This window comes from Temnothorax nylanderi, unplaced genomic scaffold, assembly GCF_030848795.1.
Source record: "Temnothorax nylanderi isolate EJ_2023f unplaced genomic scaffold, tnyl_v1.0 TNYL_tig0108_pilon, whole genome shotgun sequence".
In the NCBI taxonomy this organism is placed as follows: domain Eukaryota; kingdom Metazoa; phylum Arthropoda; class Insecta; order Hymenoptera; family Formicidae; genus Temnothorax; species Temnothorax nylanderi.
The window spans coordinates 52816-68678 of NW_027249170.1; the positions used below are offsets into that span (position 1 = coordinate 52816).

The window sequence follows — 15863 nt, forward strand, 5'->3', positions numbered from 1 at the left end:
TATTATATATATGTATATATATATTTTGTACATCTATATTATTCTTAAAGATTGACGTAATTCGTTGTACAGATTGTGTAGATCGTGCGCCTTAAATATTAATATCTAAAAATCTAAATTTAATAGAGATACAATTCACATTTTACCCATGTTCGAGCAAAGCATAAATTTGGATTTATCGCAATACCACATGCTTAACATTGTAAAGCTGTTTGTACCTTTTCTTTCATCTTTCCGTTCGTTTGCATTCAATCACGGCGTTAATTGTATATTTTGGCACAGATAGTATAAAACAGTTTATAATTGTCTATAGAATAACTTATTTACAGTATGTGATCGAGGCAATTTCGGCTTCCCAATATTGCAATAAATTAGCAGAACAGCCGAATCAAACCAAAATTTGCAATATGATTTGCAACTTCGTGTTTTAATTGTATGTGTGTAGAAATAGTCTATTGAATCGAGAGAAGAAAGTAACTAAAAACTTCACTACACAACTGGCACGCGCGCGATTTCATCAGTCTTAACATGCCAAACTGATATTTTATAAACACGATAATATCATTCAATCTATTACGTAGGAATGTAACAATCACGATGAGTCCATTATTCGCAATGCGAATAAGATCTAAAAGGAAAAGAAATATTCAGTTTTTCCTTCTTGCGAAGAAATACGCGACTTATACGATGCGTAATATCCCAAGTAGAGCAGAAAAGTGAAAACGATGTCAATTTGACGTCATATTGACCAAAAAACGATATAAATTGGTCAATATGACGTCAAATTTACATCACTTTCACTTTCTGTACTCTTTGAGATCTCTTTTTGTTCGAAGAATTTCTATTCATATTTGCTTTGACGTTTCACTCAAAATATTACAGACATATATACACATATGTCTAAAAGATTTGCATCTCAATTAAACGAATAAAAAAAATTACACATCATTTGTACATTTATTAGGAATCTGTTATTACCGATTCCTATTAATGTTGATTGAACATATTGATTGAAATTATAATTTTTTTGCGTAAATGCATTTACATGAGAAAAAACCGTTTACGATATGCTAATTCGTATGTACATGCACGATAATATTTTTTATTATCGCAAATAACCTTGTTTTTATTATTTGTTTTTTTGCGTTTTTTTTGCAGTTATTTAGATTTTTGCAGATCATACATATTAACATATGTGTGCATATAGAAAAATTTCACGTCAATCTATACATACGACCATGCACACATAAAACATTCTGTCGACGTGCATATTTCACTAAGATACATATATTTTAGAACAGTGCGCCCACCCGTTACAGTAAAACTGAGACGCACAAAAATTTACTTTACTAACGTCTTCGCAATCTTTTCATGTATCAAAATTGCTCCACAATTGCACACTTCTTCACACCATTTATTCCAGAGACAAAGTTCTGTCTGCAGAGAGACATTCAGTATAGTTTCGCGTACAAACGGCGATCGCCTCTGACGTTGGGGTCTTCATTGGTACTCGTCTTATCCATGTACACCATTTCCGTCTTCTTATCAGACGATTCGTCTACTGCTTTTTCCGACGCGGTATCCTGTAAAATCAGCGCGTGTCAGTTTCAGTCAGTTGCGACAAAAATTTTTTTCTTTTAGCCGCGAAAAGAATTCGAAGAGTTTTTTTATCAATTGTATACGTACCGCTGGAGGTACATGTCGTTTCTTCTTGAAATAAAGGAACGTTACGGTACCGATTAAGCATAATCCGATAGTTATCATAATTATGCCTATACTTAGCATCACGATTGGAAATGCTAGTAATAGGCTTAAATTTGATGCCATTTCCTCGTTAACTTGTACCTTCAGCTCGAACCAAAACATCGGGATGTAGATCTTGGGCACATTGTTAAATATTCTGCGCAAACATGTTTTTCCTTTTATTTATGCAATCAATTGTAGATTAGATCATTGTGAAGATATGTAGCTACGTATTTTCTTTTTTTGTAGTTTAATAAGTTTTTGAAATCTTTCATGTACTTACGTCACAGTCTCCGATGGCTGCATAAGAACATTAATTTGGAATCTAGCCGATACGTCTAGAGGAATTCCCGTCATCTGAAATATCGAGCGTACTTAGTAAGAAAACACCTATGTTTGTCAAGTGCCTAAGCGCTATAATGTGTAACACGAAGCTACGCGAATAAACGCAACGCGATTGCTTTCTCAATAGCGCGTATTATCGCGGGCAGTGCCACATTCTCCGCGCTCGATAGGCCGGATGAAAGGCGATAGTAAAATTAGTATCTCGGCAGTAACGCACGGGGTTGACTGACCCGCGCCGTTATTTCTATCGCGGCGAATTTTATCGTTCGCGCTCCAGAAACGATTTCGCTAGATCGACACTCACGGGTTCGAGGGTGATGGAGAAGCTGTGATCCTTTTCGTTAGGCTTCAGTCCCTCGATTTGGTCGAGAAGCATGGGATCAGCCTTGTTGAAATGAGGTAGACTTAGGAAGACCGGCCCACTGAAATGGCACGCAGACACGTTTAACAGACCCGACGGCGTGCACTCGCCACCGCAGAAGCAATGACCCGAGTTAATGACATCCGGATCGTCGTCCGAGTACTCGTCCGAGCTCTTTTCGGACGAGCGACCGTTGTCGGAAGCCACGCTTTCGGTGGTCGTGCTGAATCCCATCTCGGACAAATGCTCGGCTGCGAAGAAGTCCTTAGTTGTCGTGGTCGGCTCGAAAAATTTTGCCTGCTCGTGAGGATAACATCGTCTCGTGTTGTTACCGAGAGTCTTCTTATCGATGGTATATCGATAACCCTCGATGCCGAAATGAGAAACCGTTCCCTCGTATTCATAGATTAATGGACTAAAATAATATTAAAAAAAGAACCGGAAATAAGATCAAAAGTGCAGTATATGATAAATTTTGTACCACTGCTTGGAAAAATTATTGGAATAATATTATAACAGGAAGTTGATGATATGTATGCGGCACTAACTTGGATTATTTTTATGCCGTTTCTGACCGTGGCGATTTGAAGATAATTAAACAACTAATATATAATGTGTCTCGTGAAATTCTGTAATTCTGTTTATTAGACAGAATAAGATGCTATCTAAAATCTGATAATGATATTATTTACGGCGCGGCGATGAAAGTAGAACTAGATTGCTATCTAAAAGTAAAATCTTGATATCTCGTTGAATACCGTTTGATTCGTTATTCGTGAGTGCGTAAATAGACGAAAGCGCATCATAATTTATTCTATTCTGTAAACTTGATAGTATTTTTGGACTAACCGGCATACGTCTACGCTGAACAAAGTAATCTCATCTTTCGTTCTGCCGGGTGGCCAAAATTCTCCCGCGCTGCCTTCAATAACGTTACAAGGACTCTTGTAGGATTTCAACGTATCTCTATAGTTCCACTTTCTCAAGATTCCCAACTGGCTGATGTCATTCTCACCCGTTTCCATATTTAAGTGCCCGTCCATGTCGTAGCTGCCGTTTCTCTACATAATCAAAATGACAATAAATTATAGTACACTTCTTTTCGATTATTTTCTAGCGATTTTAACCTTTTAATAATTATATCAGAACATGTTTATGTATTGTATCGCGGATTGATAAACTTCTTGTCAACAAAAAGTTATGTTTTTGTCTGTTTTTCTTTAATATTTTTTATTAGCATTGATATAAAGCAGCGATTTAATTTATTTCCCATGTGAGCGATGCGTGTTATCATTATCTCTACGAGAGCCAGTTGTTTCAACAATGTAATCGTAGTTACTCCACTTTTAAAGTGTTTAGAGATACGCCCTTTCGTATTAATCTACTATAATTTTTGCAGAGCAGTAACATCGGTATAATATATGTAATGTATCTTCGGGCGTTTTATTCGCTACGCGGCGCGACCTATATTATCTCTTCCATTCATTACCAATTTAAACCTGGTTAGGTTACAAGTACTCTATCGTCGACTGTAACGCCATTGCCTAGTACCATGCAGCTCAAATGCTCCGCGCACTATTTGTTTGATATTAATAGCTTTTGCATTGCTCGTAGCGATCCCCAATGCCAAATGTTACTTTTAATATTAGCATTTTAAACCGCTTATAAAAGACATGAACGATTTATTATAAGGTCACAAAAGTGGGACATGTTTCTGGTTTTCAAATATTTGGAGAAGTAGAATGATGCAATATGTAGTAATACTTAAGATAGGTAATATCTACTCAAAGCGATTGCATTAAGTAGTTACGTGGGAAATTAAAAATGATTATACGCACAATAATTATACAAACGCATACATTACGATGTTTTTTTTTACCTTGCTGACGGCTAAAAATAAATCGCTAAGGAGAAGAAAAAGGGTATTCTGTCTTATTATAAAACGTACCATGTAAAACCAGCCGAAACGATCGAAAGGCGGAACATCATTCACCGGCATAACTTTGCTCGTGGTGAGCAGGTTGTCACTGTAGCCTGCAAACAGCAGCTCATCTACTGTTTTACTAGTGTAATACCGTCGGCTGGTACTGCTCAAGAGGAAGGACAGTGATTTCTGCCAATCGAGATCCCAGTATCGAATTGCGTACACTCCTGACTGCAAGAAAAAAATAAAATATGTATAGTATCGAGTATATCTTTATATCTTCCTGAATCGATCGTGTTTCTATTTTTAAATCAGGACGGAATTTAAAAAAGCAAGAAACATTTGGATACATCTTTACGGTTATTCCTTGATTACGATATACTTGATGCCCTCTGATATACGATTATTTTTTCACCTCTTTTATCGCCTCTACAATTGATATCGAGAATTCAATTTATTGTACTAAGCACGCGACAAAAGATAAAATAAAGCAGCTTACCGTAACGACGACGTCCAAATTGGTAATGATGTCGCTAAGACTCCCATTGCTCTGCTTCTCATCGAAGTACCATAATCGTCGTTGCCTATAGCTGACAGTGTTGTTCTCATGATTAAACTTGATGTAGTCCTTTTGCCTTACTTCCCTGCAATTCATAATTGCATTAACAATTTCTTCCGTCTTTATTTAGTCTTGCGCAGTCTAAATCTCTTTTCTAGTTGCCGAGCATTATTCGTAAATTTATGAATTAGAAGATAACGTTAATGAAATACAAATTGAGTGTAAGCGTCCAGTAATCCTCTTTATATGGATTTTATACTCGTGTGCATAGATGCAATCTATATAATATATAAATTACATCTATTAACACGAGTCAATATTTTAAATAAATTTCACTTACACCACTATGGCTTTTACCCCTCCATATGTAAGTTAAACAATATATGCATTTTCGGCATCATTTTAATTGATACATATTTCATTGGTCGGTACGTGTCGCGAATTCTGAAGTCGTTTGTTTAACCGCGGCTTAGACATCTGACCTACATATTTTGCTTATTAATATTAACAGGGCAATTGCCACGCAACAGGACGTACGCATGTAATGATGATGACCATACCTAATGCTCTCTTATTGTCAAAGGTGCAATCTTTATATTACCGAGATACAAGATTAGGGACGGAAGCCTGATTGTAGGACAAGAATTTGAAAGGGGAGAATTCTGTTTTATTCTGTTCTTTTTTTAATGCTATATGCTTTAAAAAAAAAATTGGTGGAATTTAATTGACGACCGTTGTTCCAAAAGATTACGTACATGGTTTTATATTTCGCTGACCGCACATAATTCTCTTTATTGATCGACGAAAATTGCAGAAATTTGGAGTTTTAATTATATGTTTAAAATTCGATCCAATTGTTGTGATTGCCACTTTTTTTATTACAGTATGGGCCAGTTTCACCAACGTCGATTAACTGTAACCTTCGATTAAACTCACTCTTCATCTCTTTCTAACTGTCCCCCTAGAAAGAGACGAAGAGTGAGTTTAATCGAAGGTTACAGTTAATCGGAGATGGTGAAACCGGCCCTATCTGTTTTAATTTATTGCTGTTATTGAAGAATCAGTTGACAGGAATTATCGCAGTCACATTATCTTTTAATACTCAGTTTTTCTTTATTTTTTCATAATAAACGGCACGCGAGGTATAATCTTGCGAAATGCAAATTGCCGATGATACTGATACCTCGGATCATTTCCATGCAAGTTGGTGTTTCGCGCGCTTACCGGTTTTAGCGTGAAAGTTTATTGAGGTAAACCAGTCGAACGAAGGTCATGATACAAGCGAAGCGGCACTTATCGAAGAGTCGCATCCAAGGCATGTGTTATCACGGTCGAGAAGAAAGTAATTAATTAGTCAATTACTTCATACAGGTTCGCTTACGCGTCGCGTCGCATGATTGGACCGGTATTTTTTTGTTCATTAAGATGTCAATATAACGAGGTTAATTATTTCTTCCTCATTATCATTATTGGATTCGTTATTGCACTGTAATTTTGTAGTCTGATTAGAATAATCTAATTTTTAACACATGCGAAGTACGTCATTTCGATGCATTTTTTTTACTTGCGGATATTTTTTTTACTGTTAATAACACTGATTAACATACCAATTATAATAATTAGGGTGTTTTTTTTTATCAATTCCAACTTTACTGATTGCGTTTTTATGTGAATGTCATTTCGATTTCAACAGTAATTGCAGCTTGTAATTTTGCAATGTTGTCAAGATCACAAATTACGTAATTATTGTGTAATTTTTGGAACACGATTATGATTTACATAATAAATATTTTGAAAAATGGTTATTTCGTCTTAAGGTCAATCAATTCTGTTGAAAATTCAGCTGTTTGTTTAACAATCATTTGTTTCACTTGCTGCTTTTTCAGCTGGAAGATATGCAATTTATAAAATATTAATTTTACAACGCTGTGTTTATAAGCAAAATTAATCTGATTAAGACGCATTAACAGGACGATATTAATTACTATATACATATTTGTAATTTTATCTTATCTGGAGTGGCATGCGTGTCGATCGCACGATCTCGTAACTTTATATTTCCGCGGTCATCGACTCGTAATATTCATAAATGATATCTAAATGTATTGATCTTCTTTTAAACGAATTAACACATACAAGTAAAAGTTAACAGTGGAATCTTGCTCAAGGAATTAATTTTGGCCTTGTCGATGTATAAGGGAATGCGCTCTTATTTTGCGTTTTTTTTTTTTTTTAGTATACCGCGATTTTATAAATCGAGAGTTATAATCAAAATCGTTCATTCGGGTGAAGGTTACTTACTTAAAGTAGTAAGGCCCAACTTGAGTGAATTGCGGTTTCTTTAGGTTTAATTCCTCCGGATTGGTCCAGTTAAAGAAATATATTTTCATAAATCTTGGCGGTATGTTGCTGGTGTCCTTCCATACCTGGAAACTCTTAGAAGTCGGTGAGAGGGCCAATTCCTGGGGATAGAAAGAAATATTTAACAGAAACGAAAAACAACGGCCGATGACACTTTACAGCAAATGTCACTTTATAGTTTGATGATGTTTCACTGATTGCAGTTCAAGTGTGGTGACGACAATGCAAAATAATTTTCTCTTAAAATGGTACTTAAGGGTCGGCAGGAGACCCAGGCAAACTGAGGTGCACCTAGGTGCACTTTATGTAGGTACTAAGTGCACGTTAAACTGCACTTTAACTCCGTATTTTATTTTTTATAAATTTTTGAGAACAAAATTGCAAAATCGGGCTCTGTAGCGGACTGCATTATTATATAAAGAGTATATAAAAAAAAATTCACGAGTCTATGTAACTTATTTTATGAGAAATCTTGTTATTACGAATTACGGATTCGTTTTCTCCGATTTCTCATAAAATAAGTTACATAGATTCGTGAATTTTTTTTTATATACTCTTTATATAATAAAATATATTATATAATACTCTTTATATAATGCAGTCCGCTACAGAGCCCGATTTTGCATTTTTGCTCTTAAAAATTTATAATAAATAAAATACGGACTCGCAACGAGTCGCAGCTAAGCCAACCCGACAGAGGTCTCCTGCCGACCCTTAAGTAGCTATTCAGATCGCGTTTTACGGTTGATGAATGCACGCAACAATTGACAGATTATACGGTAGCTATCTGCGCGGTCACAATAATGCGAGAAAAAAAACAATTTGCACGATACATTGTCCTGAATTGCAGGCGTAAAAAATCCAAGAATACTAAATTATTCATATACATATTGTAATATATATAATTATGCATCTACAATTTACAATTCAATTTATTACTCACTTGTGATGCAAAAGCTTGCTATTAATATCAATTTATCGACACAAGATTGAAAGATGATATTTATAGTTAGTCAGTTATTAATAAATTGTAAATTGTAATGAGAAACGTGATAAGAATTGGATTTGCTGGCGGTCGATCTTGAATAAGAATTTATCCGCGACAGCTGTTAATCTTCGCGTCGGTCGTGTCGGTTGCGCGAATGGTTCGGTAGGGAAAACAAAGACAGACGACGCGGACGTGACGATGGTGAGGGTACGGTCTTCTACCTTTATCAACACCGAGATTATTCGCGCGCGATGATGTTGCCGGCGGCGGTGGCGTGAAATGGAACCGTTCGCGACTTCGCGACGTGCCGCGACACAGAGAGACATCAATTAATCGGACAATCGGCCACTTTTCCAATCGGGCCCCGGACTAGCGCCGAGACAAGTGTCCAGTCTCTAAATGCATAGTATGTGGACCAGTTCAACGAGAGTGATCTTATTTATCGCAAACGCGAGATGCTCTGCATGCAGCACCATGTTTGGCGGCGTTTAATACACGGACGTGCCAGCTCTCATTTTCCGCGATTATGGATAAGAAACACGCGACGCGCATGTTATTCCTTTCTGAGAAAAACTTGATAAATATGATTATTCGGGAACAACACATTCGCCGAGTCCGACGTCCGGCGTTTTACTAAGAATACATATTTAAGGGGTTACATGGGTTTGGAAATTTCAAAAAATCCAGGCAAGAGCAAAAGGATGCCCTGACATTGCAGCTGCAGCAGGATCTTTGCTTTATGGAGCTGGAATCGACGATTCTATGTAAGTTTAAAAAAAAAATTTTTTTTCGTTTTATTCCTACTTAAAACTTTAATCACTTTTTTCTCAAAACTCTATTTTTGAAGTCGGTGGACACGATTTCTCAAAAACTAATCGACCGATCTTAATGAAATTTTGCACACTTCTTCTAGATAAGATTGTCTAGTGATTGAACGAAGGTTTTTTTTTCTTTGATCACAACTTATTTTACAAGGCAATATGTGGTGTAGATTTTTCCGAAAATTGTACTTTTTTGCATACAACTCTGCCAAAAATTCAAATTTCAATTTTTTTTAATCTTTCGTTCAATCACGAGCTATACTCACCTACTAACAGAAAATATTTAGTTTTTTGATTTCAGATAAAGCTATCATGAGTTATCCTGACCACCGCAAGGATACTTTTTTCTAAGGGGTTTCCGAAAACCAGGTTCCGACGGCAGAATTTTCAAAATTTTTAAATGAAAATTTTATAAAATATTGTTAAAATGTTGCTCTTTTATATGCTTAAAAGTTTGAATAAAATAATTTTTTTATTATATTAAAAAAAAATTAGAGAAAATATGCTTTTTTTAACCTTCGAAACCCATGTAACCCCTTAAGAATTTAATTGTAAGCGAATAATCTGGAGCTGACGAAAGATGTTTATTTCGATGCTGATTGAACGCCGCTGGCGCGGCTTGAACGTATGAACAATCGGTCAATATTATTTCGTTCTTGTGAATACCATTTATAATTTATGTATCTACGCGGAAAAAAAAAGATTAGCTACTATAGCTAAAATAGTCGTAATATATGGATATTATGGATAACTAACATGCATTTTTTGCAACGAGAGTTACATTTTTTGCAGCGAGAACAAAAGGTTTTGCTACTATTGCTAAACTATAGCTCTCGCTGCAAAAAATATAGCTCTTGCTGCAAAAAATATTAGTTATCCATATTTTACGACTAAATTTAGCTAAATTTTTTTCCGTGTATGTTTACGTGTGAGGATAACAGCTTCTAATGTAATGACTAACGATTGGTCTACATAGATTTTCGGATGAGGACCGTTTTGCCGTAACCGTTTTCAACGGCTACGTTAAGATAAAGGAAATTTCGGGGGTAATCGTTCTCGCGCGCGTATCTGAATTGTGTTGCAATTATATATATCCGTGTAATAAAGATTCCGAACAAGTTCATTTCTCCCTCTTTGTCTCGCCCTAGAATCCATATATTTATCGGGTGGACCGATGATAAAAAAGCCAAAGAAGACGAGGCTATCTATATATAGACTGCGATATATATAAAATTAAAACGAACGAACCGATTTATGGATGACAGTATCTTGCTTCTTATACATGATTAAGAATTATTTGTTTATCTTTATTAATTAAGTCAATTAATTAAGTCAATCAACCAATTTATATACACTTTTTTAGAATAACAAATAATCTATTCAGAACTAAAAGTGGACTAGAGAAAAATAAAAAGTTCAAATGATAAAGCTGTTTATTATAACTTTATAATATATTTGTACATAAATTACGTTAACCTTCGCAGGTCACACTTTTTTGCATACGTGTAAGCTATATTGGGGTCTAGAGAAACCGAGTCATTTTTTGCTCAGTTTCGGAAAAATCAACGTATTGTTGTTTTTTTTTTCTAATCAATCGTAAATTTTTTGAGAAATATTTTGAGAATTATGATGGTAATCTCAAAATTTGTTTTAAAAAAATTATTACCAAAAAATACGCATTAGAAAATATTAAAAAATATAAATAATACACCCTGAGATTGTGGTGCAGCTTTCGAGGGTTATTAGATCATTTTCCTGTCTTTAAGTCAAATATTTTCTTAATCTTGTGTGAATAATCGGACGACTTCGTAACAGACTGTTTTTCGAAACTGTTTCTTTTATTAAATTTATGATTCGGCGATAATATGGACAAGATACCCACGTATCGCGCCGCTGAGATAAGCAAGATTAGAAGATTTTCTTGAAACTGTGAATATACGTTAATTTAGGTGTGCTTTATGAGTGGTATAAATTTCAGTACTTCTTGCGGTATAAAAATCGAGATACTGAGCCTCCAAAGTTTCAATTTTTACCAAAATTTAGTAAAAGTTGAAACTTTGAGGCTCAGCATCTTGATTTTTTATACCGCAAGAGGTACTGAAATTTATACAACGCATAAAGCACACCTAAATTAACGTATATTCACAGTTTCAAGAAAATCTATAGAAAATCGATTTTCTCTAGTATAAAGACCGGTGAACGTCCTTAAGTTCAACTTATCAAAGGACAGTAGTAAAGCAGATCTTCAAGGTAAACTGATCTAAATTTGATCCTTAAATTTGAACCATACGTAAACATGTTGTCGCGGATAAATGTAATAATCATCGTCTACTCACTTTTTGAAGAATCTGATCAAAAATTGTCGGCCATAGGAAGCAGAGGGAGTTGCCGAGGGTTACCAGAAAGAGCCCTAAAACTCCAAAGCTAAGCGACTTGTTCATCCACGGCCTAGTGACGCCCTCATTTTTTTTCCGCCTCGACTTCGGCTGCTCAGTCGCCAATTCCCTCATTTGAGGCGAGTCAGTAAGGATAACGCTCGTTCTTCGTCCTTCATGAGTAGTCGGCTGTCTCGGAGCGGCTTCAGGAAACGCTGAAATACTTTCAAGCGTCGTTGCGATCAAGTTCCACCAAAATGTATCACCATGAGACATGGATAAAGCCGTGGGATCGAATTTGTTTTCGTTCTGATCGGCTGCGTCGGGTTCGGCTGCGTTGAGGTAGGCTTCTTCGGGATCAACGAAAGTAAAAGGGTACTCACTATCCGTAACGCTGTTCGGCAAAAATTCGCATTCCTGGAAAATGTCCGGGTTGAATGGAGAAATTCCAGTGCATTCAAACCCGGACACAATATTTTGATACGTTACGGCAAGTGGTAGTGCCTTAGCCACGATTCCGGGAATGTCGTACATTGTCATTGTCCTACCAGGATTCGACGTCATCCAGTTATCGCACTGTGCGTTTACACATTTCTCTAACGGGTCGTAGACGGTGCGTTTCAGCGGTTGCAGCTTAGGCGAGCAATGCGGCGGTAATGATAGGACAATGATTCCATTCGCTTTACAAAATTCGAGACCAGCGATGGACAAATGTGATTCGTGATTGTCGAGTATCAGTAAAACTGGGGCGTCGACGGAAGCACGCACATGGGACTGGAAGAACTGTAAAAACTGGACAAAATGCTCCGCATTCATCCAGCCACTTGAATTCGCTACACCTGTGCAGCCTGGTGGTCCGCCGTTAAGGAAATGTTGCTTGAAATTTTTACGAGGAAAAATAAAAAATGGAGGTAGAAATTGCCCAATCGCTGACACCGCCATCGTCAAAGTTACGAGGTTTCCTCGTTCCGCAGAAGTCACTCGCTCGATTTGTTTCACTCGGCCGATGATTCTGTTCGGTGTCTGAACGGTTGTTATTCCCGTCTCATCCATATTCCATATGCAGTGAATTGGAAAACAATATTTATCCAGCACAGATTTTAGCAGCGCAAAGAACCTTTCTACATTTGTCCGATTAAAACTGGTGTCACGTGTTAAACTCGTCGCTTCCAGTTTGCGTATAGATAATGTTCGATGTCGTTTGAGAAAGCTGGTTAGCCAATCTTTACCGGCCATGCAAGCGGCTTCCCACGATGCTGGTACCTTCAGATTTAATTTTTTGGCGAAATCAAAGGCTAAACCGCGGATTTCCTTCGTAGATAGCCCAAAGTACATCTCGTTGCAATGTGCTAAGTATTCCACCAAAGTGCTTTCACTTTTAGAGTCCATAATCTGCATTTGAAATTAAAACGTTGCACAAATATGAATTTCGCTGAGCAGAGTGCATGCGTTTAAAAATTAATTTACATTATTTACCGATAAGCCTCCATAATGTAATACGGCCACGTCATCGAAGTGTGCTATTGCACCATTATTCTTCCTCAGCCAGTGGGCCAAGGTAGATCTCGCGATTCCGAATTGTTTTGCGGCTACTTTAATCTTACATCCATCTTTTTTCACCGCAAGAATTGCCTTCTTGAGTTGCTCTTTGTCGACGGGAGTAGTTTTGCGACGGTATATGCGTACCATTTTCCTGCAATTGAAAAAAAAAACAATAACGCATTTGCAACGGAAAATAGAGTGAAACCACCGGGGTAAAGTGGTCACAGTGATGAGTCTGCCCCGGTGACTTGGTGACGACTTCGCGCCGGATTTAGTCGCTCACGAAATATTAGAAATCAACGAAAATGAATAAAACCTCACTAGATTCGTGTTCAGCATGCGTTAGGGCCTGAGCAGAATAGCTGACTTATAATTTTAAGACAGTGTTTTATGCTTTAAATCTTTGTTTTTAGCAACGCACAATACTGTCTTGTGTCTCAAGTCTTACAATGTTGACACTTTGTACACTCGTTTAAGACTTGAGACACAAGACAGTATTGTGCGTTGCTAAAAACAAAGATTTAAAGCATAAAACACTGTCTTGAAATAGTTGAAATTATAAGTCAGCTATTCTGCTCAGACACTTACTCTTTAGAATCACTTACCTCGAGATTTAGAGAGAAAATAATAAGTAATAATATTCGAGAGAGAAAAATATCACTTTTAACCTCCGTTAGGAAAACACGTTTGCTAATGAAAATCACAACATGGCACATAACCTCAGTAAACTCCGTTGGTCACGTGGACATCATAAAGTAGCGACACAACGTACAGATTTCGAGATAACTGTAGCCATTGAACTATAACCATACCATAGTTACCTCTCATCCTTCTCTCTGTCTCTGACTGTTTATATAGCCTCAAGGAGAGGTTGAAGGCGTCACAGTATAAAACTGGAGCCTGGAGCGGCTCCTGGCTCCAGTGGCACCTCCAGTTATAAATACGGCGATAGGAACGTGCCTATTCCGAACCTTTAAAAAAAAAGTGCATTCTAGGCGTGCATTCAGAAATTGCGTTTGACTGAAAGAGTCTTCCGTCGACTAAAGTCACACGAGGTGCAACGTAATTATAAGGTTTAGCAAATTTCCAGAATTTAAATTCTAATTTATTTTCGCGTGATGACATTGACATTGACGTTGTCGAAGTGAAAGAAACGCGCGTTGAAGAGAACCAGTCATGGAGAGCAGCACTCAGTCGTTGTACATCAGCCTCTTCAGCGAAGAGAAGAACGACGTTTTGAAGGAGGTCGGTAATGCAATAACGTACTTGCTTTCGTCTGATAATCATCTGACTTATCTTATTTCGTGTTAAGTTGTTGCATGCGTGCGTCGACGAGATCTGCGGTCGCCCAGGACCATCGTATCGACAATTCGTCAACAGTATGGATTGGACCAGAGCGGAGTACGAAGGAGTGTACAAGCTAATATCGTCACTGCTGCGGAATCCTGCCTCTCTCTATATGGTGGAAGAAAAGGTGTGACTCTGCTGAAAAATTGACTGTTATGTCTTATCGTTAATTATACTACAACATAACTTGTGTAATATAACTCTATACTTGAACTCTTTTGAATTCTTAGAGTAAAGGACGATGGGTAAAATAGGCCAATTTCTGTCTAAAAGGTGTAACATAACTTGGTACTCGTGTAGTAGACTGTTGCTCAGATGTAACAATAATGGTCCTCTGGTTTTTTGCTCATGCTCGTTATTTGGATTCAATATCTATTCCTGGTGAATATTTAAATATCTTTTATGTTGAAGCCTTTTCAGACTCTGATGACAATGAATGAATTTACGAAACGCTATACTATACAATATAATACGAAAAGTACAATAGGGCTCCAGGCGTAGGTCTACCTTTAAAAACCTAATACGCCTCTAGGTATGAAAGTCTACCATTTTAACATCTTCAAAACTGTACAACGTGTACACATCTGATGAGACTTAAGATTCTTTGAGAATGAGGCATTGACTATCTTTTTTAATTTTTATATTATAATATAAATTAAAATATTGATTCTGTGTCAGATTTAGTATTTCTGAATTACTTTATTTTGAAGTATTTCCTTAGTTTTTAGTACAAAAAGTTATAAAACTAAACTATAATACAAGTCTACGAGTAATTAAATAAGTGGAACAAAATCGTCATTCGAGTATTTTCCCATTTATACGGATAAAAATGCTACCATCGTATTCAGCGATCCAAAAAACATAAGATTACATATATATATAGGTATATATTTACGTTACACTTTTTAGGCAGAAATCGACCTATTTTACTTATCATCCTTTTACTGTAAAATTATCGTTTTCTAGATGCCACAAGAATACCACGAGTTACCCGAGCAAGTGCAACAGAACATTCTTACTTGCTTAAAAGTGCGTAGGGAACAACTGACAAACGCTTTATTGAGGGATCATTACAAAAGGAAACTACCTACCGTAATCGATCATGATTGGAGATTGAAGGTATCAAACAACCATTTTATCAATGACTGCATTCATTAATTGATCTCTATATTTACCCTTGGCTTTAATTGCTTCGTTATATTTCTTTATAGTTGGTGATGGGTTCAAGCAAAATGGCCTCGTTAAGAGAATCTCTCCTTCAGTTAGATCTCACAGTAGAAGATAAGGAATCTCGACGCATTATAAATTTGGAACTGAATAAAGACGAGCTAGATACGATGATAAACAGTCTAGAAAGGCTAGTGTAATAGGTTTTGATATTTTTATAAAGAAAAAAGAAATATATATGTGTATATATCTCCTGTATATTAGTATTAATTGTAAGTTATGATATGCAGAACATAGGATCCGAGATGAAATAAATACTCGCCGCTGATA

At 36.6% G+C, this 15863-nt stretch overlaps 2 protein-coding genes and 1 long non-coding RNA gene across 4 annotated transcripts; 2 read left to right on the forward strand and 1 right to left on the reverse strand.

Annotated features, from left to right (window-relative positions):
- LOC139775928 (uncharacterized) lies at window positions 1–13772 on the reverse strand. The gene is made up of 11 exons (XM_071712305.1): window positions 13625–13772; window positions 12954–13170; window positions 11439–12869; window positions 7234–7394; window positions 4873–5017; window positions 4398–4604; window positions 3299–3510; window positions 2393–2864; window positions 2027–2100; window positions 1687–1900; window positions 1–1583 (listed from the first exon to the last, which is right to left on the reverse strand). Exons 2-11 carry the CDS (start codon window positions 13164–13166, stop codon window positions 1452–1454), a joined length of 3261 nt encoding a protein of 1086 aa, XP_071568406.1. The 5' UTR covers window positions 13167–13170; window positions 13625–13772; the 3' UTR covers window positions 1–1451.
- On the forward strand, window positions 8400–9603 carry LOC139775924 (uncharacterized). 2 transcript variants are annotated; one of them, XR_011718959.1, is made up of 2 exons: window positions 8400–9045; window positions 9390–9603. It is a non-coding gene; the product is annotated as an uncharacterized lncRNA (long non-coding RNA). The 2 variants fall into 2 exon arrangements; XR_011718958.1 differs by having other exon boundaries at window positions 9404–9603.
- Window positions 13773–13809: 37 nt separating the features above from the next.
- On the forward strand, window positions 13810–15861 carry LOC139775930 (COMM domain-containing protein 8). Its single transcript, XM_071712306.1, has 4 exons — window positions 13810–14264; window positions 14332–14493; window positions 15333–15485; window positions 15578–15861. Exons 1-4 carry the CDS (start codon window positions 14196–14198, stop codon window positions 15731–15733), a joined length of 540 nt encoding a protein of 179 aa, XP_071568407.1. The 5' UTR covers window positions 13810–14195; the 3' UTR covers window positions 15734–15861.
- The last annotated feature ends 2 nt before the right edge of the window (window positions 15862–15863 follow it).

What these genes read in the sequence shown, in the direction of transcription:
- LOC139775928 (XM_071712305.1), bottom strand. Translation starts at nt 13,166, where the DNA reads ATGGTACGCATATACCGTCGCAAAACTACTCCCGTCGACAAAGAGCAA. An exon ending in GTTGGGCCTTACTACTTTAA is followed by an intron (nt 5,018 to 7,233) that starts GTAAGTAACCTT and finishes TATGAATTGCAG; the next exon opens with GGAAGTAAGGCAAAAGGACT. An exon ending in ATTTGGACGTCGTCGTTACG is followed by an intron (nt 4,605 to 4,872) that starts GTAAGCTGCTTT and finishes TTTTTCTTGCAG; the next exon opens with TCAGGAGTGTACGCAATTCG.
- LOC139775930 (XM_071712306.1), top strand. Translation starts at nt 14,196, where the DNA reads ATGGAGAGCAGCACTCAGTCGTTGTACATCAGCCTCTTCAGCGAAGAG. An exon ending in AGAACGACGTTTTGAAGGAG is followed by an intron (nt 14,265 to 14,331) that starts GTCGGTAATGCA and finishes TTTCGTGTTAAG; the next exon opens with TTGTTGCATGCGTGCGTCGA. An exon ending in TCTATATGGTGGAAGAAAAG is followed by an intron (nt 14,494 to 15,332) that starts GTGTGACTCTGC and finishes ATCGTTTTCTAG; the next exon opens with ATGCCACAAGAATACCACGA.